Source organism: Zea mays, chromosome 1 (genome assembly GCF_902167145.1).
Source record: "Zea mays cultivar B73 chromosome 1, Zm-B73-REFERENCE-NAM-5.0, whole genome shotgun sequence".
NCBI lineage: Eukaryota > Viridiplantae > Streptophyta > Magnoliopsida > Poales > Poaceae > Zea > Zea mays.
The window spans coordinates 60278859-60303339 of NC_050096.1; the positions used below are offsets into that span (position 1 = coordinate 60278859).

The 24481-nt window shown below is 41.8% G+C and overlaps 3 protein-coding genes and 1 non-coding gene across 5 annotated transcripts; 3 read left to right on the top strand and 1 right to left on the bottom strand.

The window, feature by feature from the left end:
• Window positions 1-7756: 7756 nt before the first annotated feature.
• Window positions 7757-8875, top strand: LOC111590592 (uncharacterized). Its single transcript, XM_035963768.1, has 4 exons — window positions 7757-8141; window positions 8230-8303; window positions 8380-8438; window positions 8628-8875. Coding segments are annotated over exons 1-4 (510 nt in total). The 5' UTR covers window positions 7757-7766; the 3' UTR covers window positions 8630-8875.
• Window positions 8876-12139: 3264 nt separating this feature from the next.
• LOC542722 (superoxide dismutase 4) lies at window positions 12140-15746 on the top strand. Of its 2 annotated transcripts, none has more exons than XM_008650839.4 (8): window positions 12140-12484; window positions 13812-13899; window positions 13994-14095; window positions 14201-14296; window positions 14483-14514; window positions 14593-14668; window positions 15310-15363; window positions 15470-15740. In XM_008650839.4, exons 2-8 carry the CDS (start codon window positions 13824-13826, stop codon window positions 15490-15492), a joined length of 459 nt encoding a protein of 152 aa, XP_008649061.1. In that variant the 5' UTR covers window positions 12140-12484; window positions 13812-13823; the 3' UTR covers window positions 15493-15740. The 2 variants fall into 2 exon arrangements, with proteins under 2 accessions (XP_008649061.1, NP_001105704.2); NM_001112234.2 differs by having other exon boundaries at window positions 12178-12391; window positions 15470-15746.
• A 529-nt stretch (window positions 15747-16275) lies between these two features.
• Window positions 16276-16347, bottom strand: TRNAP-UGG (transfer RNA proline (anticodon UGG)). Its single transcript has one exon. It is a non-coding gene; the product is annotated as a tRNA-Pro (tRNA).
• A 3997-nt stretch (window positions 16348-20344) lies between these two features.
• LOC103634922 (endoribonuclease Dicer homolog 1) lies at window positions 20345-21636 on the top strand. The gene has a single exon (XM_008657496.4). The coding sequence runs from the start codon at window positions 20773-20775 to the stop codon at window positions 21292-21294; it is 522 nt and encodes a 173-aa protein (XP_008655718.1). The 5' UTR covers window positions 20345-20772; the 3' UTR covers window positions 21295-21636.
• The last annotated feature ends 2845 nt before the right edge of the window (window positions 21637-24481 follow it).

Below are 24481 nucleotides of genomic sequence, written 5' to 3' on the forward strand. Positions count from 1 at the left end.
TTCAAAGGAAATACACTAAAACTTTTTATGTATAGGCCCTCCACGTAATATTGGAGTTCCTGTGCAATGTAGATTTTTCTCTGATGAATATGTTGCAGCCTTGAAAGGTACGACCCATAAGGATTTGACTGTTTTGTACCTGATGCAATAATAAAAAGTACACATGAATATTAAGAAAATCTATTAACTCACAGACTTTTTTTCCATGAAAAAATATAGCTTCGTATCCTATGAGGTCAAACCACGGAACTCCAGATTACACTTGCCAAATGTGTGGTGCATTATTTTGGTATGGGGAAAGAACACGTGGCAATGTGAGAAATAGGGCCATCCAATACTACAATTGCTGTAAAGGAGGCAAAGTGTACCTCCCTCCATATGAGGAAAGACCAGAGCCGTTGAAATCACTCGCTAGATTTGATGGTGATGCAAGAACAAAAAAATTTATAGCAAATATAAGGCAATACAATTGTTTGTTTGCTTTCACATCCATGGGTGCTAATATTGATAATGCTGTAAATGATGGTAGTGGTCCACCCCTCTTCAAAATATGTGGCCAGGTGCATCATCGAATTGGCTCCCTCTTACCTCAAGAAGGATCTACTCCTCAATTTCTCCAACTTTACATATATGATACTGTTAATGAAGTTGAAAACAGGTTGAGATGTCTAAATCCTACAAAAGAGACTATCCAAAATATTGATCCTCTAATTGTTCAAGAATTAATTAAAATGCTTGACGAACACAACCCATTCGCAAAGAAATTTCGAATGGCAAGGGACAAATTATCTGATTATGAAGATGAAGACTTCATTATAAGGATTGTAGGAGCACGTGAAGGTGATCCAGTTCAGTACAATCTTCCAACTACTGATGAACTTGCCATGTTAGTATGTGGAGACATATCTCTTGAAACGTTTAAAAGAGACATTATCATTCAAAAACATAACAGAGATCTCAAACGTATTTCTTCTCTACATCCAGCTTATATGGCCCTACAATATCCATTGCTATTTCCTTTTGGTGAGCGTGGATTCCAAATTGGTGTTCCATATGTTGGAATGGAAAATGCAGAAAGAAGTGCAAGGTCTCACATGACTATGCAGGATTTCTTTTCCTATCGTTTCCATTATAAGAAAAATGAACCAAATCCTTTTCTATGCTACGAACTACTATCAAGTCAAGCAAAGGTGGATGCTCGAGCAGCAATAGATGAAAATAGATTGCAGTATATACTCCAAAATCAGAATAATCTGTGGACTGAGAGTATTCAAGGGATATCAGACGCTGTAGGTCGTGGCTGTATTGATGGCGAGGAAATGGGCCTACGAGTAGTACTACCTGCATCTCATATTGGTGGACGACGATATATGTTCCAAAATTATCATGATGGGCTAGCAATTTGTCGAGTCTATGGTCCACCAGATTTTTTCGTAACGTTTGCGTGCAACCCAAACTGGCCAGAAATACTAGAAAGCATGTTTGAGCCTGGCCAAAAAGCTTCAGATAGATCGAACATTATTGTAAGAGTCTTCCATTTAAAACTCAATGACCTTTTAAATGATATTCGATCTGGAGATATCTTTGGTCGGCAAGTGGCAGGTACTATCACATTACTTCAGCCCTTGCAAACTACAATAAGAATTTTTAAAACTATTTCTTAATTCCCAATTCATATATTCATAGAGAGGTGATTACATGGTTGACTAAGCATTTTTTTCTAATTCCTACAGTTCTGTATACTATTGAATTCCAAAAGCGTGGTTTGCCTCATGTTCACATCATCTTTTGGGTATCCACTGATACTTCGCAACCAACACCCACACTTATTGACTCTGTTATAACCGCAGAAATTCCGGATCCACAACAAGATCCTTTAGGCTACACATTGGTCGCTGAGCACATGATCCATGGTCCATGTGGTCCTAACAATATGAATGCTCCATGTATGAAGAATGGAATATGCTCAAAAGGTTATCCAAAAGATTTTCGAGAAGAAACAACAATTGATGCAAATGGCTTCACAATTTATAGAAGAAGAAACAATGGTCGTTTTATTACCAAAGGAGGTGTTAGATTTGATAACAGATCAGTTGTACCAAATAACCTTTTATTGCTAAAAAGATTTCAGGCTCATATAAATGTTGAATGGTGCAATAAAAGCATTTTCATAAAATATCTTTTCAAATATGTCACAAAGGGACTAGATCGTAGCAAAATATTTCTTAGAAGGGTACAAGCTGGTGAAGATGTTCCATATAATGAACAAACAGATGCAAAGGATGAAGTCAAAGAGTATCTTGATAGTAGATACATTTGTGACAAGGATGCTTGCTGGCGAGTGTTTGGTTTTGAAATCCATAGGCATTATCCTGCTATGGAAAGAATGCATGTTCACTTACCTAACCAAAATCACATTACATATAACTCTACATCAAATATGGCACAAATATTGTCAAAACCTTTCCTTCGTCGAACAATGTTGACTGAATGGTTTGCCTGCAACTCAAATAATTCAAATGCTAGGGACCTAACTTATTGTGAGTTTCCATCGAAATGGAGATGGGATGAAAAAACACGGAGTTGGAGGCCAAGACTAGCAAGAGAGAGCAAAATAGGGCGCTTATATTATGTCCATCCATCAGCAGGCGAGAGATATTATCTAAGGATGTTGTTACTTACAGTTAAAGGTGCATGTAGCTACGAATCTCTTCGAACTTTTAACAATACTGTGTATCCAAGTTTTAAAGAGGCATGTCAAGCACGTGGCCTTCTTGGTGATGACAATGAATGGTTACAAGCTTTTGAAGAAGCAGCAACTTGGGCCACAGCTCCGCAGCTACGCCAACTATTTGTTACAATGCTTCTATATTGTCAAATCAGCAACGAGCATTCATTCTTTGAAAAGATTTGGAAGCTAATGGCTGATGATATTGGATATAACATACAAAGAGCACTTAGTTGCCCTAAATTTCAAATGGCAGATAATGAACTTAGAGATGAATTACTAGAGCGATTGACTATTCTCTTTAACAAAAGTGGTGGGAATATACATGAGTTTAACCTACCTCAAAAGGTACATGGAACACAACAGCAAGAATTCAATCGTTTAATTGAAGAGGAAACTTCTTATGATCGTGAAAATCTTCACAATGAATCCCAAAGTCTCTTCTCACAGCTTAATGCTGATCAATTAAGTGCCTTCAATACAATTGTTGAATCTGTCCTTTCTGGTCGACCTGGTTTATACTTTGTTTCTGGATATGGTGGCACTGGAAAAACGTTCTTATGGAATGCAATTGTGTTATACTTACGATCTCAAGGATAAATTGTTTTAACTGTTGCTTCTTCTGGAGTTGCTTCCCTTCTACTTCCTGATGGCCGCACAGCACACTCACGTTTCAAAATTCCATGTGATCTAGATTCTAACAGCACTTGCAATATCAAGAAAGGAACAATGCTTGCTGACTTAATTAAACGTACCTCATTGGTCATTTGGGATGAAGCTTTTATGGCTCATAGGATGACATTTGAAGCGTTGGATAGAAGCTTCAGTGATATATTGTCGTCTGAATCATCTAATAGTGAAAATATGCCTTTTGGTGGTAAAGTAATTGTTTTAGGAGGTGATGCAAGACAAATTCTACCTGTGATTGAAGGCGGCACTAGATCACAGGTTGTTGGTGCAGCTATAACTAATTCATATTTATGGCACTCTATCACCGTGTTATACTTAACACAAAATATGAGATTATCTTCAACTGCCCTTAGCATTGATGCTAAAAAAGAGGTCGAGTCATTCAGTAAATGGATTTTAGCAATTGGTGAAGGAAAAGTACCAGCAAAAGCAAGAGAGAATGAAACAGAAAAATGTTGGATAAAATTACCCCCGGAAATACTTCTTATGCCCATCAAAGACAATCTATCATGCATTGTCCAAACTGCATATCCAAATATAGAAACAATGTATAATAATGTTGAATATCTAAAGGAACGTGCCATATTAGCTCCAACAAATGAAGTTGTCGACGTTGTCAATAACTATATGGTTTCAACCCTACCTGGTGACACAAAGGAATACCTAAGCTGTGATAGCATTGCAAAAGGACCCAATATGCATGCATCCTATGATATGCTATATCCAATAGAGTTTTTAAACTCCATCAACGGTAACAACTTTCCTTCACATAGTCTGATTTTGAAGAAAGGAACACCAATTATGCTGCTACGCAACATTAATCAATCTCAGGGTCTTTGCAATGGTACAAGATTGATTATAACAACTTTGGGAGATTTAGTTATAGAAGCGGAGATTATGACCGGAAAGCATAAAGGAAACAGCGTTGTCATACCTCGAATTAGCTTAACTTTGAAAAATCCAAGAAATATGTTTGTTTTAGAGAGAAGACAATATCCTATAAAAGTATGCTATGCAATGACAATTAATAAGAGTCAAGGGCAATCTCTATCAGAAGTGGTTGTATATTTGAAAAATCCAGTGTTCACACATGGTCAGCTGTATGTTGCATTCTCTCGAGTCACATCCAAAAAAGGCTTGAAAGTGTTAATAGAAGATGAAGATGGTAATCCATCAGATGAAACAAAGAACATTGTCTACAATGAGATATTTTCTCGCTTTATCCAGTGATATCGAAATCAGCTATTTCAGTTCCTATTTGTATATATATACAGATATATTCTATATGGCTACAAATATAAATGATGCATGGAAACTGCGCTTCTACGTTCATGGAATATGTGCAGTTACCAATTAATATTTTCCTACCTAACAATACTACTATTGTTATGATAATATTATACAAACACCTATCAGTGCATCTTGGTCAAATGGAAATGCTTATATTTTAAAATTGTATTATATGTGTACCTCTCAGTACACATTTTGGATGACATCGTATGCAATTTTGGGTGATTGTATCTTACAAAGACTCGCAAATGCACCTTCTGTTAGGTAGTAATGTTCTTTTAGTTTAAATTTACATTAGAACCAAAATTTTTCATTGACCTCACCTTCTAAATTGTAGCTTAGACACATTTCTATTTCTAAGTAACCATCTTACCATATTTTAATTCCCTTTTCTTTTGACAGGATGGTAGTTAAAACACTTACTGAATTGTCTCTTCAAGACAAAGATGTAACCGTTCAGGTTGAAGTCAACAGGAGATGGGAATTTAGAGGAATTGGCGATGATGGTCCTGTTTTACATGTTGACATGATTCTAACAGATGCAACAGTAATATGTTTAATTATAGTTCTATGTTATCCCATTCTTCTTATTGATAAATTTAAACTAATGCCAGTTTTTTAATAGGGAAATGCAATCTATGCTGAAGTACCTGCCAAATTATTGGAACAAAAAGGTTCATTGTTACAGTTGAACAAAGTGTACTACATCCGACGCTTTCGAGTTGCAAATGCAAAGTCACAATACAAAGTTATCGATGCCCCTCTCATGATCTACTTCACTGTTTATTCGATAATTGAAGTTTGTCGTGATCCCCCATCTACATTTCCACTGTACGTGTATAATCTTATTCCATATGAGGCTATTGATGCAAATGGACCAAAGAGTAAAGACTTCCATGGTAAGAATGACATCATTCTATTATACTTTACTTCCATTATTCGTACATACTATGAACTCTCAATCCTAAGAATAGCACAATCAAGGAATACTATGTAAACATATATTTTATACTCTTATTTATCTGCTGCTAGCTTGATGTGTGTTTCTAAATGCTTCTAATCATTGCAAAAAATTACCAGCATTTCCCTTCCCTTCTAATATTTATAACATTTTTTGCTTTCAGTCTCTATTATAAAATTCTATAATACGCCATACTCCCTAACACATACAATATGTTCAACAAACAGATTACTTTTTAAGATTTGTCACACTTATTTAACGTCTATTCGATTTTATCAGATAACTGTATGAAGTACTCATATTCTCTAATCCATTTAGTTTGCATTTACCCTTCCATTGCACTGTTTCTGTACAGTCAAAGTTTATTGCATTATTCAATCAGGAATATTGTGCAATTATTACCATAAAGATAACACAATTCTTACATACTTTGACTTCATATCTTTCTTACTTCTCTTTACCTTCATAAATCACTATGCTATTATTTAACAATAAATCACTGAAGTCTCACAACTACAATTTTGATTTTCTTATTCATACAGTCTTCCGAATTTCAATTATAAAAATACCATGACTGTTGTATACTGTATTCCCATAACTCTTATACTAATTTAATTTCCACCCTTCTAAACCTTGAAGTTTATCATATTTCATAGCTTCTTTTCAGTTCTATTACAGAAATCTAAAACTTCCCATTCTTTCCAATGCGTACAGAGCTTGCAACATTGAACTTCATGTGTTTAGCTTCGTCCCATTTTAATGTGTTGTTCTCCTTTCCCACTTTACATTGCTTATATACAATAATAACTTATTAGCTTCCAAGGTCGTATATCCTTCAAAATTGTTATTGCAAGAACAATATAATAGTTACATACTTTGCCTCCATAGCTTTATTACTTCTCTTTTTTAATCTCTGTAAAACAATACGCTGCAATTCAACAACTGATGATGTAATGAGCCAGACATACTTGGAATGATCAATGAAGTTTCTGAGATAAATCCAATACAACTAAGCGGAAAGTCATCTATCTACCGGAATGTGTTCATCAAGAACCTCAGGTTTGTTGTATGATATTCTCAATATTACATAAAACTACATCTAAAAGATATGACTTTCTGTGTTATAAATAACTACTACGTCATGTTACTCTGTTTTCCAGTAATGACATAATTAAAGTTACTCTTTGGGGAAATCAAGCTCTAAAATTTTCATATGAAGCTATATATGATCAGAAAATACAACATGTTGTTGTTGTTCTATTTGTTGGATGCTTACCGAAGGAATACAAAGGTTTATTTTGCAATTTTAAGCTACATTATTTTAGTTTGATTACTTTCCACACTGCACACAAATACATTTTTTACTCATTAAACTTCCTCCATTCACCATTTGTGAGCAGGATCTGTATATCTAAGTGGTGGTGCAGCTTGCCACTGGTATTTCAATCCATCCATTAACGGAGCTCAACCATACTATCAAAGGTATATTTAACATATAGACGATCAAAACATAAAAGACACCATCCCTGCCTCACTTTTCATATTAACCATTTAAGAGATATTTTCCATGTCTCAAAAAATTACAGGATTCATAATGAAAATGTAACAATCAAGCTCCCTCCACTAACGAACGAACAAGCGGCGTTTGTTAACCCTCCTGAAACACAACACAAAGATTTGAAAGAGCTATTAGAGTCTGAACCATTGACACTACCAGTAAGCATATATGCATTTATACAATATACAAATGATTTTTAAAAAAATCAAGTGAACAAATTCAAATCTATGTTTACTAATGAGTTCCTTTTTTGGAATAGGAGGAAGGTTTTAAATGCACTGTAACCATTACAAGAGTGCTTGATGATCAGCCATGGTGGTACAAAGCATGTAATACATGTCCAAACAAACCATCCATGCGGTCATCAGTGTCATCATGTCCTACATGTGGCTCGACAGATGCTATTCTAAGGTATACATAATTATGCCATTACTAGATATACAAATCAATCTATTATTCACCTTGCTGTTTACATTCCTTCCCAATCAAAGCTTTCACAACTTGAATATATTTATATTTCAAGGTACAAACTCAATTTCATGGCTACTGATGATACTGATGAAATGCGGATGTTTTGTTTCGACAATGTTGCTAAAAGAATCGTTGAAAAAACATGCACTTCTCTCCTAACATCAGTTACAGATACCTCAAATATCCCTCCTGATTTAGCAGCCATTGTGTCTCTCAAATTCACATTTGTAGTTGTTTATAATCTAATGTCTTTTCAAAATCAAGAAAAAGAACTCCTAATCAAGTCAGTCATAGCTTCACATGGAAGAGACCTATCTTTGCCATCAACCAAATTGAGCATTCCAATGCATCCGTCAACTCCAACAAAACTTCCATCGAGAACAAGACAGGCAATTTCACCCTCTACGACATTGTCCAACCTATCTACATCCATTTCTCTAGAGGTAAGTCAGACTCACCGTGTTTAATAATTCATTTTTAACGTATTTAAATTAACATGTTCATGTGCTTACACATTAATTTACATGCCAGCAACATAGCAGTTTTGAAGCTGGAGACAGTCTTGAAGACCAAAATCCACAATCTTTTGAATCGCCACCGAAAAGGTACTAAAATAAAATGCATTAGATGGCTATCTTCTCGGTTCTCATATTTATCGTCTCAACATTATCTTTGAATCAGGACTAAGCACAAATCTTTAAGATTCGATTGCGGTGAGGATGCGACTAACAAGGATAAATGTACGATTATTTCACTCATTTCCTGCACTGTGTAAATAGCCTATTTTCTCGCACTGTGCAACTGCCCTCAGGATACATACAAATTTTGTTCTTCGCTGTTTAAAAAAATACAGGACTGTTGTTCGCATTTTTTTCTCCATCACAACAACATTCATTTTACATGAATTGACCAAGTTTTTTTCCCTGTAGGATCTATTGTCCATGGAAACAAAATGATGGGGCTGGTGTTCCTAATATTAGTCACTATGCGCACCAATTTTTGTCTAACATAGATGTTTATGTCTTATTTGGAAAACAGTATCCAAATATTTTTTGTCTATGCATCGTAGACTTAATGTTGTTGAAGACATACTGTTTGTACGTACGTCGACACATCCTATAATGACCATATTATGTAATGAGCACTACTATCTTTCTATGCTGATCATATTACGTAATAATCACTACTATCTTTCTATGGGACGCTATAATTTCCATGCGCGCTGTCGTGCGCTATTGACTAGTGTGATGATGAGTCGAGTGTTGAAGGACAACAATTCAACAAGCGAATGGCGGACCACTGGGGCAGAGCAGGCAGGCAGGCAGCCAACGCGCGCTGTCTTGTCCGGACTGCGATTGCGGGCGCCGCCGGTGAGGACCATGCGCAGGCACAGCCGCACAGGCAGGACCGCGACCGTCCCGTTGAACAACCCAATCGCTGCCGCACGCCAACTCATGAGCAGGAGGAGGAGGAGGACGACGAATCATCATCTGCCGCAGCATCACTGCTTGCTGAGTGCTGCTGAGTGCTGACTCATACTCACTAAAACGCTTCGACGCAGTGATGAACTGATGATCCACGGAAACGCTTCGACTTCGACGCAGTGATGAACTGATGATCCACGGGCTCCCTGGCAGCGCACAGTCCGTTATCGATACTCACTAAAAAATGAAGAAAAATGGGATGGTTAACCCTGACTCCCAGTCAGTGGTCAGGTTATCGATGGCAGGATCGATGCAACATGTGCCAGTCCATCTAATAATATTTGAACCACAGACTGCCTTCAGCGTCCGCAAGCGCTTGCTTGTCCGATCCGAAGGCTGGTGGCTGGCGCAAGCTATAGCCAAGCCAAGTCGCGTTGGAGTTTGGAGGCCGTGTTGGCCGACCGCCCTTGCAGCACGTCGTTTCAGAGACAACGCATCCACGGCGTGATAATTCACGGGCTCCCTGGCGGCACCCGTGTTCCCCGTCCATAAAAAGAACACGCTAAATGCTACCTCTACCAGAAAAAAGCTAAAATTTAGGATGTCGTACACACTTCACAAGCCTAGAATTCTTTATTATTGATCTCGACGACGTCTAGCTTTACAAGTAGTTTACAGAAACGATCACATGATAATAGCGGCTTTGTTAAATTATCAATTGTCTCCTCAGTGCGGACATGCTCGATATATATACATCTTTTCATCTCTAATGTACTCCCGAATAATCTGAAATCATCTCGATCGCATCTATATGTTTGCTTTGATCAACAATGGAGTTGTGTGTTGCTCGCTTTTTTTAGCTTTACAAGCAATTGCGCTAACTATACAGTATACACCTTGATAGACCGTCATCGCCACTGCAATAAACTTCACTTCACACGACGATAACGCGGCCACCTTTTGCTCTAGAAATGTTAAGTCACATGACATGAGCCAAGGAAGAACAATAATACACCATTGTTGTTCTTCCTTGTATCGACATCGTCGCCCATAGTGGTATTGAAAGTCGCATAAAAGAGGTAAATAGACAAAACCTGAAAATTATAAACTTTGAACACAAACTTCACCCGAAGTTAGTGTTAGAACGAGTATAGTAAGAATCGAAGTGCGGAATAGTAGTTCTTCTTGCTATGTTGTTGAATCAATGCGGATAGCTTTGGGAGCCAACTCAAATCGATCGCAAGCAAAAGAACTAGAGAGGGGAGAGGGAATAAGCAAATCACAAAGATTGTGATCAGCACAGAAACATAGTGATTTGTTCCCCGATGTTCAACTCCAAAGAGTTTACGTCCTCGTTGAGGAGTCCACAAAGGACGAGTCTCTTTCAACCGTTTTCCTCTCTCACACGGTCACAAAGACTGGATGAGTGTTTCTCACTGTCACGAGGACACCAAGTCCCACAAGCACCTCCACACAAAGTATTCGAAGTCTCTCGCCTCGCTTTACAATCAAGAGAATAAGGAAGGGAGCGAGAGTGAAAATCTCGAATCAAGAACACAAGAACTCGCAACTATTTTTTACTCAAGCCGCTAAGTCTCTCAAATGCAATTCGGATCAAACACGACGCAGAATTAGCTCTGGATGATATTAGAGATTGCACTTAACGTGTAGTAGGTTTGAGTGAGTCTTGTATCTTCATTATCCTGGTTGGGATATTTATAGCCCTCAACTACCAAATGAATCATTGGAAAAAAATTGCCCAAAAGTTGTCTGCGCAGTGGTCCACCCGCCTGTGAACAGTGCTTGTCTAGTGCGCCACCGGACCATGAATAATATGACAGGTAGGTTAACGTTGAAGCCTGTCAGCTGATTGTTGGCTGTTGTCGGGTGGTCTGGTGAGCCACTTGTGTGCCGGCTCAAAAGTGCTAGTTTATATGCTCTCTGTGTAGACGGTCTGGTGTGCCAAGCCTCCGAAGCCTAAAAACACCCTTCCTGAGTAAGAGGTCTGGTGCGCCACTAGTACGCCAAAAAAGAGAAAACAAGACCAAACTTGGGTATTTCTTCTTTCATTTGACTTAGCTTTTCTCTTGGACACTTCCATGACTTAGACAAAACATATTTACAACCTATCCAACTAGTCTAAGTCACGAAATTTGAACTGATTTCTCTATCTTATATTCCTGTTTTGGCTCAAAATAACTCTAAAATAGTGTTTTGTTCAAATTGAGCTGACCAACCTCCTTGGATGTATCAATTAGGTCTCTATGAGTGTTTTGAACTTATCCAAAGTGTAGAACTAGGTGTAGTTCATCTTTTCCAAGGTTTATCCCTTTTTTAGTTGGTTTTGGGCTGATTTTGACTTAGAACTAAATTGAATGGACTTATGCGCTTGTGAGTCAAAGACTAGGCAAACTGATGATCCGAATTGGGAGCTAGTATATTATATTTTGCTCACATCTCTATTGTTGATGGAAGAGTTTAGGATTCGAATATGAGATGTGCAACAAACCTATCATTTCTATCTTTTTAGGACGGCAAAACTCTAAAGACATTTAGATATAATATCATTTGCAATGCACAAAAATATGTATACTGAACACTGTCGTTGTGTGTTACTCTTTCGCTTCTATTCATCTCTCTGTACTTCCCATATTTAAATGTTAAAAACTAAAATTATACTGAAATGAAAATTTGCAACGTGGTTGTTGATTCCAAAACCACGATCTTATCCACTCTCTAACAAGATACATATTTCTTTGTGTTTATACTATATGCTCTAGCATAAGAGCATAAATAAAAACAGTAGCGACGTACCGAAACATAACTAACAAAAAAATAAAATGAACAACATGAATGCATCGAATATATATCGTCCATGAGTGATTTATTTCAGTTTAGTAAAAAAAATATTTCTCACACTAAATATTCATGAGAGCCAGCAGCAACCGGATAAATTCAAAACTATAATATAAGAAAACTGTTGAAATAACTTTTACTTCGTATTCAACCAGTATTTCTGGGGATTGTGATAATGGTGTAATAGAGAGAACCTGCTGGTCGTCGAGGAAGCAACGCAACTTGACTGCTCTGTCCGGCTGCGCCTACAAATCCAGCACACAGGCGCGCACGGCGCATCCCGCTCCTCCACCTCGTCGCAGCCCCCAAGGCCCCAACTACCCCCAGTCTCGGAAGAGAACTATCCAGAAGCGCAAGACTCCAAAGCCGTCGCCTTCCTATCCATCCCTTCCTCGCCGCGGGGGTCGCCTGAGGTATGCTACCTACCAAAACCCTCACGGATCCCTGGCATTTCGATCGCCTCACTCTGTACCCCGGACGAGTTGCAGTTGGATCTCAGATCGGTGGTGCGGTTCCACTTCTAATTTGTTTCCCCCCTTTCCGCTTCCGTTAGCTTCCGATTGATCGTTGAGTCAGATCTTACATCCTATATATGAGCCCATCTGGGCGTCACAAGTAGTGGGACTCGATTTGCTTCGTTCCATCGGATTAAGCACTTTGAGAGCGCTAGATACGTGTCATGTTAGTTCCTTTGTTTAGTCTTGTTGCTTGTTCTGGGATGAATGGTCGTGTGTATATCTTTGTGCTACTCGTGGTGGACTGGTAGTGTCTCCTGTTGCTACGTAGACTGTTGTGGAAGTGTCAGCTATATTATTTTTTCGGTTTTCTGTTGTTTTTAGCTTTGATGAACCGGATCACCATTAAACCTTCAGCTTCACCCTGACCAAGAATACCTGATGAAAGAATGATATTTCAAAGGCCGTACCGTACTGGTATCGCTATTTGTGCCAAGAAAAAGCGTGACTGAATCATGCGGTTTAACTTCTAGAAGTTCAGATGTCATAGAATCATGATTTCTTCCTGTTGAGATTAGCTATTTGGAGCACGTTTGATCAGCTAAGTTTAGGTATCCATATCATGTTATGGTTTGTCAGGGGATGTGTAGGATGACTACTAGCAAGGTGGCCAGTAGAAATCACTTCTACCTTCATGATTAAAATTTTGAAGTTCTGTTTCGAGAATCTAAGTTGTGTGTATTATGTGTTCCCAATTGTGTGGTGTGATTCTCCTAGACTCAATTCTTCATGTGTGAAAGGTCATACAGTTTTTGGTTATCTTGAATGAGTGTACATGCCTGGTCTCTATTACGTGGAGAACCAGAAACAGTCACTTGCAACATAGTGAGTGTCATATTTCCTCTTGATTCACTTTTGATATCTTGACGATGTCACAAATGAAGGCATAGCTCATGTATTTTGCTCAAAATGTTCCATCTTCCACTTACGATGAGATTATGTAGATGCTATATATCTAGGGGTTAACATCTACTCCCTTCATTCCAAATTATAACACATTCCAACTTTCTTGGAGAGTCAAGGCATATCAAGCTTGATTAAAATTATAGAGTATTACAAAGATTTGTGACATTAAATAGGTATACTATGAAAATATACTTCATGAATAATCTAATGATACTTATTTGGTCACATAAATGTTATTTTTTATTATAAAAATTTGGTCAAACTTGAGATGCTTTGACTCTCCAATAAAGTTGGAATGACTTATAATTTGAGGAGGTACTAAAATGTACTGACATATCTTACTGCTCGCTTTTAGTTTGTGCTACTTTTACCCATACTGAAATGGCCCTGTTACTTGTGGACTTGTTTGCAGATCACATAAACAATGGTGAAGGCTGTTGCTGTGCTTGGTAGCAGCGATGGTGTCAAGGGCACCATCTTCTTCACCCAAGAGGGAGATGGTAAGACATTTCATATTCTATGATCTAGTATTTTATATTCGATTGAATTGTCGTCTTCGCATTCTTGACTCTGGTTGGTTGGATCTATTGTTAGGCCCTACCACTGTCACCGGAAGTGTCTCTGGCCTCAAGCCTGGCCTCCATGGGTTCCATGTGCATGCACTTGGTGACACCACCAATGGCTGCATGTCAACTGGTATTTACGCTTCTTTTAGTTTGGCTTGCTTATGTGATCAGGATGTGTGCTAAGTTATCGACCATTGAACTTTCTACTTGTTGGTGAATTTGTCTGGTAATTAAGGACCACACTACAATCCTGCGAGCAAGGAACATGGAGCACCAGAAGATGAGAACCGCCATGCCGGTGATCTTGGAAATGTGACAGCTGGAGCAGATGGTAAAGATCTCTGCCCTTCTTTTTCTGATCTGTTCTACATGCCCATGTAGTAACTGGTTGCTAGTACTTGGGCTAAGGAAGCTGTGTTACTTCTGTGATCCTTTAACCACAGTCCGTAATTCCATTCACATGCTGTGCATATGATAACATACTATCTTGTCACTGAGTTTGTTTCTCTGCTGCCAGGTGTTGCAAACATTAATGTTACCGACAGCCAGGTAATCAGACATTTAGACCCTCATGATTCCTATGTCGCCCTAGCCTTCTCCCTAACACGGCTATTGATTTTTCTTCAGATCCCACTGACTGGGCCAAACTCAATCATTGGCAGAGCTGTTGTTGTTCACGCTGATCCCGATGATCTTGGAAAGGGTAATGATATTATTTGTGTCCGCTTTTGTGTTTTTGTGTGTGTTGAATGTGGCGGCGCTTTTCCTCTGTTTTGAGCTATGTTTTTCACATTGGTTCTGAGTTCAGATAGTCTTATAATCACTATATATAGGAGTGTAATTTTATCTGATTATTCAATGGCGGAGAGAGAAAAAATTTGGTAAGGCTATGCTTGTACTGTCCTATAATTCCCTTGAAAAACTCCAGTTTTTACTGTTTTCGTCATTTTTAAGTCAGGGTAAAGGATACTTAAACTCCAAATGAGTTTTACAATTGAGATCCATTTGGCTATCCTTTGGTCTGCTGATCTGAATCTTCTGTAAAGAACTTTGGCTTTCCACAATGCCATCTTTAATCTTGTTTGGGCTTATGGTGCATATTATTCTTGTAAAAGGTTGTCTATGTTATGGTGCATGTCACTGATCATTCCACATTTGCTTGTGTATTTAAACACCTTGTTTGTGTACATTGCCAGATTTTGTTGCCTTATCCTAAGTTTTCAGACCGAATCCTGTACTGTTGGGTTTGATTCAAAGACATTCTCCTAAATGGCTAAATGGCCCATCTCAGATAGTTATAGCTTAACATCTGTTGATTTTTTTTCTTTCTGTTTGTACATTCAGGTGGACACGAGCTCAGGAAGAGCACCGGAAACGCTGGCGGCCGTGTTGCTTGTGGTACGACCACCCATTTCCCAGCCCCATTCTCTTACGCCAGACCAGCTTCCTGTTCTTCTTCCACACACCTCGTGGATTCTTTATCGCATTATATTTGCCACCACAGGGATCATCGGACTCCAGGGCTGAACTGAAACAAATGGTCGTTGGACTTCGGGGGCGCCTGGGAGTGCCGTCACCAGCAGGCTAGAATAACATCCCGAAGACATCGTGAAATAATAATAATAAGAGCGCCTGATATGTGATCAGTGGTGTACTCGCCATTAAGCACCTGTGGCAACCGATGAGCTGAACTGTGTTGGACTGTTGGCTAAAATGCTGGTTCGCCTGAGCATGTGTCACATGTCTGTCGGTTTTGATGGCATTCCGACCGTTTCGTTGTGCTTTGCGCTTACGTGCGTGTTGCTGCAACCAATGGTGGTGACTCGGTTTTGATACGCAGTCGGCGCACTCGGCAGCAAGCCGCTCGTGATTGTTGCTGGCTTGCTTGTTAAAAATACACTGGCCGCATCAGCTGTGCCTACGGTTGCTTCCACTGACGGCTAAAGACGCACGACGGTTGCAGCGGCGGCGTAGCAGAGCTATTGCTGTGGTGACCGGTGGTGGCGATCTCTGAATGCTGACGGCGCCTCGTCTTTGGATACGCTCGTGCTGCACTTTGCACAGTAGATCTGCTGATACGGGCGTGGATCGTGGTGGCACGGAGGCAAATAGAAATTGCACCGCCGATAGGTGAGCCAGGTGCATATTAGAGAACAAGCTGTTGCTATTGCCATGGTGACCGGTGGTGGCGATCTCTGAAATGAATGCTGACGGTGCGGTCCTCGTGCGGATACGCTTAAAAATTTAAACGGATAGGTGAGCCAGGTGCGTTAGGAACGAGGGAGAAAAAAAGATTTTTTTTAAAAAAAGGGGGCATTCCGAGAATCGAACTCGGGACCTCTCGCACCCAAAGCGAGAATCATACCACTAGACCAAATGCCCAGTTGATGAAGGGATTTGGGCTATTATACTTATACCTTTTGGATAACGTGTCCTGATCGCCAGGTTAGGTCTGGATCGTGCCAAAAAACAAATAATTGTTTGAGATTACACGGAATCATAGACCATCATGGTTAAAGGCTGATGCAACGAACTGGCAGGTCATGAGTCGCTATGATTAGACGCACCTCCAACCTCGGCATCCGCTGTTCTCCCGCACCGTGGGAGGAGTAGAGTACCAGACAGCGCAGTGAAGAGCCAACAAACTTGCGGCCATTAACCAATCACCGTCTCTCGGTCGGCCGTGCACCCGTGCCGCAAAACCACACCGGATCCAGCACCTACGTACGGCAGCCGCAATGAACCAAGACCAAGAGCAGGACAGGCAGACGCAGCACACCGAGGGCACCTGATGACCTGATCAGCGTGTCCCTTTGCTGTCCTTCTAGAAGGCATCAAGCAATTTTGACCTGGAGCAGGGCACCACACCGCGTCCGCGTGCCGGGGCTGCCCGTCAGCGTCACCTCACCGGCGTACAGAGGCGTTCGCGGAAGGTGATAGAAACACCAGTCCAGCACTCCGGCTCCAGATCCAGCAGCACATCGAAGCCCACGAGAACAGTAAACCGCCGCAAGAAGCACGCCAATACACGCAACCAAACAAATCATATAGCCTACACAAAGGGAACAAACGCATTAGTACCCACTTAAAAACTGATCTTAATTAGATCGATTCTAAGACTAGTTGATTTTTAATAGTAATCCACCATGACGTTTGCTCCTACGTTCATTCCCGAACCGAGGTGGTGGAGTACATAAACAAACAGACCCAGTGTCCCTTCGTTTGGTCTCCTTCTGGCTTCTAGAAGCCAGCCAGCCCATCGTGCAAAATGCCAAACGCTGGAGCGCTTCTAGAAGGTGGGGGTGCGCCTGCGCCTGCGCCGCGCCGCGCCGGACCGGCCGCTGCTGCCACGGCGTGGCGCCGTCAGCGTCAGCCACGCTGTCTCTCCTGCGCCGTACGTAATGCCTTTGCATTGCCTAAACGATGCCAACTTGCCAAGTGACACCTACTGGCTAATACCACCTGCACCCACCGATTAGTTAGTGCTACTGCTCTCAGCCCATTCGGGTACGTACCTTATCCGGCCCCGCCTGTGGGACCGAGCCTGTAACGGAACGGTGCTGTCTGTGCATGTGGCACAGTAGCAGATCATATACGTACGCCTCAACGTCAGCGGTGAAGACGGTGAAATCGACTGTAGTATCGGTTTTTCTTTTTTTTTTCCTTCTCCTCCTTCCGTGGATGCATCCGCACCCCCAGGCATCAATGTAGCTTTGCCACTCCATACCTAAGTCTCCTTTTGTATTTTGTGAGCTAGCTGCTTCATTTTTTTATCCAAACAAAACGCGTCCTATGTATTCATATAATGTAAACATTTGTAGCCACACGTGGAGACGGTGGCGAAGCTAGAGTGAATTTGAGAAGATGTGATTACCTTATGAGTGTATAGCCATCAGTAGGTGATGAAGATGTATATAATGTAAAATTTTACTCATTCTAAGTAGTTTTGTGTGTTTTTATGTGGTGCAGATACGCCACTAAATTGAATATACTTTCGCCTCATCTACACGTTGTTTACAGTAGAGGCGAAGCTGAGCTATTGGAGGAAGGTGAGCAAGCGACAGCTGACATCGCAGTTGAACGTGAAGCACTACGTGAGAGTTGTAGCTGACTCTCCCTTTGTTCTTTGGAATGAAGGAATATTGAGCTCATTTCCAAAAAAAGAAAACTATGTTCGTGCAAAACAAAAGAAAAACACCCACTCCAACCTAATGAAAAGAACAAGGCTGTTCCTGACTTTTTGGGGCCTAGGACGAAATCTTATACGAGGGCCCTATCATGTATATTTATATATGTATGTATATATATATATATATATATTATTTTATATGTATACGAAATTATACACATATTATTAAATATTCAATACAAAAATCTATTCAATGCTTCAAAGTTTATAAAATGACAAATGTAAAATATAGCCATAAACACTTGACTTGATATCACACAAAAAAACGTCTAATATTTTATGATACAAAGTCGTCGATTGTACATTAAGATAAATCCCATCCAACAACTTCTAGATGCATAGAATTGCCAAATTATTTAACTTCTCTTGAGTTATTGTTGTCCTCAAGTAGTTCCTCAATAATTTCAATTTTGAAAAGCTTCTCTCAAATCTCAACAGATAAAATCGTCACGAATATAGTAAATAATATTCAATAAGAAATTGAGACATTAGGATAATAATCTAAACCTCTAACATGCTAACATCCAATGGCTAGGGCGGAGGCCCTCTATTTTTTATAGCCCGGTACGGCCGCACCCTTACACCCCATCAGAAACGGCCCTCGGAAAGAACATTTGCTCCCCCCTCTATTAGCTATGCTCGCTCATATTCCTGACCTTTCCCTCATCATAAATTATTCTAATTAGCCACTACCATCTGGTTAATGTTTTCTAATATTTATAAAAAACAGTTAATGTTCAGGCATTTATAGAAAGGGTAGATGTTACTCCACCCGTCCCAAATGATCTAATTCTTGAAAAATGTTGAGTCGAATTTGTAGGAAAAAATGGCACACTACACATTTTCATATCTACCATGATCAACCAAGATAATATGCGAGTAGATGATCATATATCGTCACCACTATACGCAACAACATACCAGAACAAATAGTGTAATGATGTAATGGAAGTAGTTGTATGCCCTCGTGTACCAACGACACCAACACGTTCACCCACGCTCCTCACATTCGTTGCTGATTAACACTGCATCAATAACAACATCGTCTCCGTGGTATCCACATGTGCAGGGATGAAACGCTGCAACATTAGTGTGCTAGCACCGCACATGCATCGAGAGGAAATGCATCAACGTCTTATGCGAGTAGATGATCATATATCAGTACTACTATACACGACAACATATCAGAAGAAGATTGTGGTGATGCAATGGAAATAGCCGTACGCCCTAGTGTACCAGTGGCACCAACATGTTCACCCATGCTCCTCACGATCGTTGCTGATTAACACCTCATCAATAACAACATCGTCTCCATGGTTTCCACATGTGCGGGAATGAAACACTACAACATTAGTGTGCTAGCACCACACATGCACTAAGAGAAAAGACATCAGCGTCCTGAACGCCTACTACCCTAGGAGGCTATCAGATCTTCTATCAGTTGAGGAGTCATCCTACTTGGCCACCTCCATGCCCTGCCACTTAGGGCGTGTTTGCGACCTTGTACCTGGTCGGCTCGGTCCGTTCGACTGGTCCAGGCTGTGGCTAGCATGTCCTAGGTGCTGCAACTCACCTTGTTTGCGTACTTGAACCAGATAGGCCTGGTCTAGACGAGCTGGTGTTTGCTAGCCAGAGCCGGGCTAAGAGGTCAAAACTACCTTAAATTGTTCATTCTTGCGCCACGAGCAGCCTGTCCCCCTAGGAAACTGACCTTGAGCTCGTTTTTGTGGAGCCAGGTTGAGAAGTCAGTTTTGCACGCTTAGAGTCAGGCTCATGAGTTGGTCAGACAACGAAACCCAGGAGTTGCAACCCGACAACGTAGCCCGACCACTGAGCCATGTCCGCAAACACGCCCTTAAAATCGAGCTACTGTTTAAACTGGGACGAGGGAGGTCCTTGAACTCGAGGCTATAGGTGTGATGATATCGGCACAATGGGCCTCGAAGTCAGCCGAACCCTTAAGGGGTGTTTGTGATCTAGTTTTAGTGTGTAGCTATAGTTTATAATATAAATTTGTATAATTAAAAATATTTTAAATATAAATAATAAATAGGATAACTTATCTAAATGTCTTCTAAAAGTTTACAACTTTAGATCCACGGGTTTTTTAGAGAGCGTAATTGGCAATGCTTTATCATCTCTATAAAAAATTTTGGTAGCTGGGTAGGCCTGGTGTTTTGGTTGTGTTGCAAACCAAACACAGCCGCCGGCCGCCGCCCTTGACGGCCCATGGAAAGAAAAGGCTAGGCAGCTAGTACAGTAAACGGATTGCGTGTTTGCTTGCTGCTTTAAAATAAAAAAAACGACATCATTTACGCTCGTGTGTCCCTCCTCCTAAGTCCCAACACAACACGTCGGCATTCCCATCCGTCGACGGCAGCTCACTCCCGTCCTCCCTTTGAATCTCCAATTGATGATCGCCTCCTTCCCCGCCACGCCAGTAGATACAAATATCGCTCTTGAAAGTTGAAACGCACCAAGCCGACGAAAGCCCCAAACCCAAACCGAAACAGAAGCGAGCTGGAAAGTCAAATCATCTCCCCGCTCTCGAGTCTCGACTCTAGCTCGCCCACTCTTATAATTCTTGTCTGAAGCGGCGAAGCTTGTTCGATTGATCGATGGCCGCCGTGCAGCCGCGCGTAGCCCCACGCCGGCACCCGCCGCCGCCTCCGCCGCTTCGGCCGCTCCCAGCAGCGCCGCCGGCTGCCCGGCCGCAGCTTCCGTGCAAGAGGAGCCGCGCCGACGCCGCCGTCGCCCACTGCAGGAAGGAGAGGGTGGCCGAGTCGTGCTGCCTGTCGCGGCCGGACCAGGTGGAGCTGGTGCTGGTCGACGACGACAGCGGCGAGGAGGACGACGGCTGCGGCAGCTGCGTCGACGGTGCCGGCGGCGGACAGGCCGAGGAGGAGGATGAGGAGGAGGAGGGGAGCGGCGGTGTCGCCGCCGCCTGGTGGAGCGAGGAGAGCGGCGGCCGCTGTTCCCTCTGGGCGAGCGGGAGGAGAAGAGCAGATGAAGAAGGCGGCCGCCAATTACGCGCCGACGACAGCGAGAGCGACGACGAGGACCCCGCGGCGGCGGCGGCGAGGCGGCAGGAGGAGGACCGCAAGTTCTGGGAGGCGTGCCTGGCGTCGGGCTACCCCTGAGCCTGCAGGAGCAGCAGGACAGGACGCGCAGATCGATGGATCGATCGATCAGTGGCCAGGCCATGCATGCATGCGCGCGCTCGTGTTTCTTGATTAGGACTATGTACAGTGGTTTTTGTTTTGTTTTGTTTGATTTATTTGCTTGTGCTTTGGACAGCGTTTACAAGTTTGTGCATATATGGCGTGTAAAATGCGACCATGCATGAAACAGAGATGCAAGGCCAAACAAACAGGAACTAACCTACTGGTGGTTACATACACGTACGTACAGTTGATGGTCCGGGCGTGGAACCCGAACACACGTGTCATCCATTCATTGCGTGCGAGTGCAATCTTCGGCAATGTTGATCCGCTTCTTCTGTTCTTGGTAATCTGGGTTGCTTTTCTCCCGGGTTGCTTGTGCCCTTGAAATTAAAAAGGGATTAAGGAGCTGCTTCGCTCTCATAGGCAGTGAGAAGGGGCCCAATCAAATCGCTTTTTAAGCGATGTGTTGGGGACTTGTTCTCAAATGCTAAGAATTAAGAACAAGGCAACATAGAAAATGTTAAGTGTAAAAGTCCTTCGTCCTCCATAACATTATATCCCTTTGGAATATAAAGCATCTCGGACGAAGGTTACGAAGGACGTACCTTCGTAAGCATGACAACGAGGAACGAAGCATTCATATAAATCATGAGATATGAAAATATTTAAATGTTATCATAAAATCATCTCCATTTCTATTATTATAAACGAATGTAAATGACTTCAAATTACAAATGTACCTTCGGTCTTGAAGAATACAAGTGTGATGCGAAGGCAAATGACAGGTTCGCGTGAACAGTACGGGGGTACTGTTCATCTATTTATAGACACAGGACGCAGCCTGTGACGAATTACAATTATGCCCTTTACAAAAGTTTACAACATTATCTTAGACCTCTATGGATAAAAAGGTCATTCTATCTTTATGTCGGTTTGTAACGCCGAAGCTCTATAAAAAGGAACCTTCGGCCATTTCCTGGGGACGATTTCAGCCGAAGCTGCTTCTTCGCGCAAGACCTTCGGCGCAACGAAGCATGGCCCCAACAGTAGCCCCTGTCGCGGCGCTAGATCGTTTTTCGTAACGAGCTTGAACCGTGAAAAAATCCTCTCAAGCTTCGGGAAGCCGAAGGTCCAAAAAACACCTTCCCTGAGCTCGTTGCCGAGAAACGATTCATTTCCCGAGATCGTGTCGGTCCCACCTTGCAGAGTCACTGTTTGGTCTTTGCGGTCCACTGCGCAGCGAGTACAAGTTACTGCCCACCTGGTGTAAAAACCCTGCCGCTTCGCCTTCTTACCTGCAGCACTATATAAACAGACGAGTAGGTGTGAAGTTACCACAGCATTTACTGCTATTTGCACTGTTTTGCTGCCAAAATTTTTAACCATCACCGAAGCTTGCTTGTCAGGCTTGAACGAAGCTCCATCTTGAAGCCTGCTTCGGAGAAAAAAGTATTAAAGTTTCACAAGTTCATAATCAAATGGCCAGAGTTCGCTCTACAGCTAGGGTTGAGCGTGAGGGGGACGAAACTGAAGCTTCGGAGACTGTGCCCATCTCCGAAGCGATGCAACGCTCCGGACTGGTGACTACGGAAGAAATGCCTGCTGCCGAAGCAAACCCGACAGCTGCCGAAGGAGAAAGGAACATTGAAGAAACCGACTCCGAAGATGACTACCGTATTGCCATGCCCAGCAAACCCAGCCACCTAGACTTCGGAAAATCGACTGTTTCAAAGGTTGATCTCGCCAAGATGGTGAAAGCAGGTTTTTTCAGTGAAGATCAGAAGAAGCTACTTCGCTTCGGGGGAGAAGAGACCACCCCGAAGCCAGAGAAGGACGAGGTTGTCATCTTCAAAAGCTTTTTAAAGGCTGGGTTAAGATTCCCTGTTCACGAGATTGTTGCGGAGATATTGAAGAGGTTTGGCATCTACCTTCACCAGTTAACTCCTAACGCTATTGTTAGGCTTAGCGTTTATATTTGGGCCCTCCGAAGCCAAGCAGTGGAGCCTTTTGCTGACAGTTTCTGTCGAGTTCATGAATTGCATTATCAAACAAAGGCCAGAAAAGATGGGCTTCATGAAAACTTCGGTTGCTACAATTTTGCCTACCGGAAAACCGCAAAATTTCCTGTAATTAGCTACCGAAGCAAATGGCCGGCAGGCTGGAAATCAGAATGGTTCTATGTCAAGGTTGATGAGGACAAGGAGAAGCTTGTGCAAAGTCCACTCGAGCTAACTTTTGGAGAAACCCGACCCCACTGCAACATGACACCAGAGGGTCAAACTCAACGGGCAATGGATGAATTCAGAATCATTGCAGAGCATATTGGTACCAGGGATCTGGTTCAAGAATTCTTAGCATTCAAAGTCTTCCCTACTCTGAAAAAATGGGAAATGCCAAAGTTAAAGGAGGAGAAGAAGGAAGGGGATCTTGTCCGGCTTCCTTACCACTTCAAATTCAAGAAATATTTTAAGAAGCCCTGCCAAGAGTGGCTGGACACAGTTGAGGTGATGTGTAATGAAATCCTTGGAAATTATTCGAAAAAAGAAGATCAACTGATGACAGCAGCCTTCGGTACCCGTCCGAAGCGAAGGCTGAACCGAGTGCTTGATGCACTGGGCTTCGAATATCCTGACTATGCGCAGCTGAACAAGGATGCTGAGGGCCAGAGAATAAAAAGAGCGGTCGAAGCTTTAAACAAGGATGAAGAACAACCACCAAAAAAGAAGAAAATTGTCAAGAGAAAAATATCAACTCCAAAGCGAAAACTATCCGAAGGAGAGGGGACCCCCACACCACCTTCTACCAGCGACGTGGAGGAAATTCTAAAGGTAATGACTGAACCCATGCCCACGAAGCTAAGTCCATTAGGGCCTCGACTGACGAAGCTTTTTCAAAAGGTGGCGGAGCCGGAAAAAACGAAGATAACCAAAGCAAAAAGGCAAAGAATTATTGCCGTAACAGAAGTTATTGACAAGACGCCACCGAGAGCATCAATTCTGAAAACAGCAGCTACTGAAAACACAACAAACGTCGAAGTCGCACCTTCGGAGGTCGCGGCTACCGAAGCCGCTACAGCCGAAGATGTGAACTTAGAGACTACCATTGAGAATATCGACAAAATTTTAGAAGTCATGGCTGCAGAAGAAGCTGCCGCTGCTGCTAA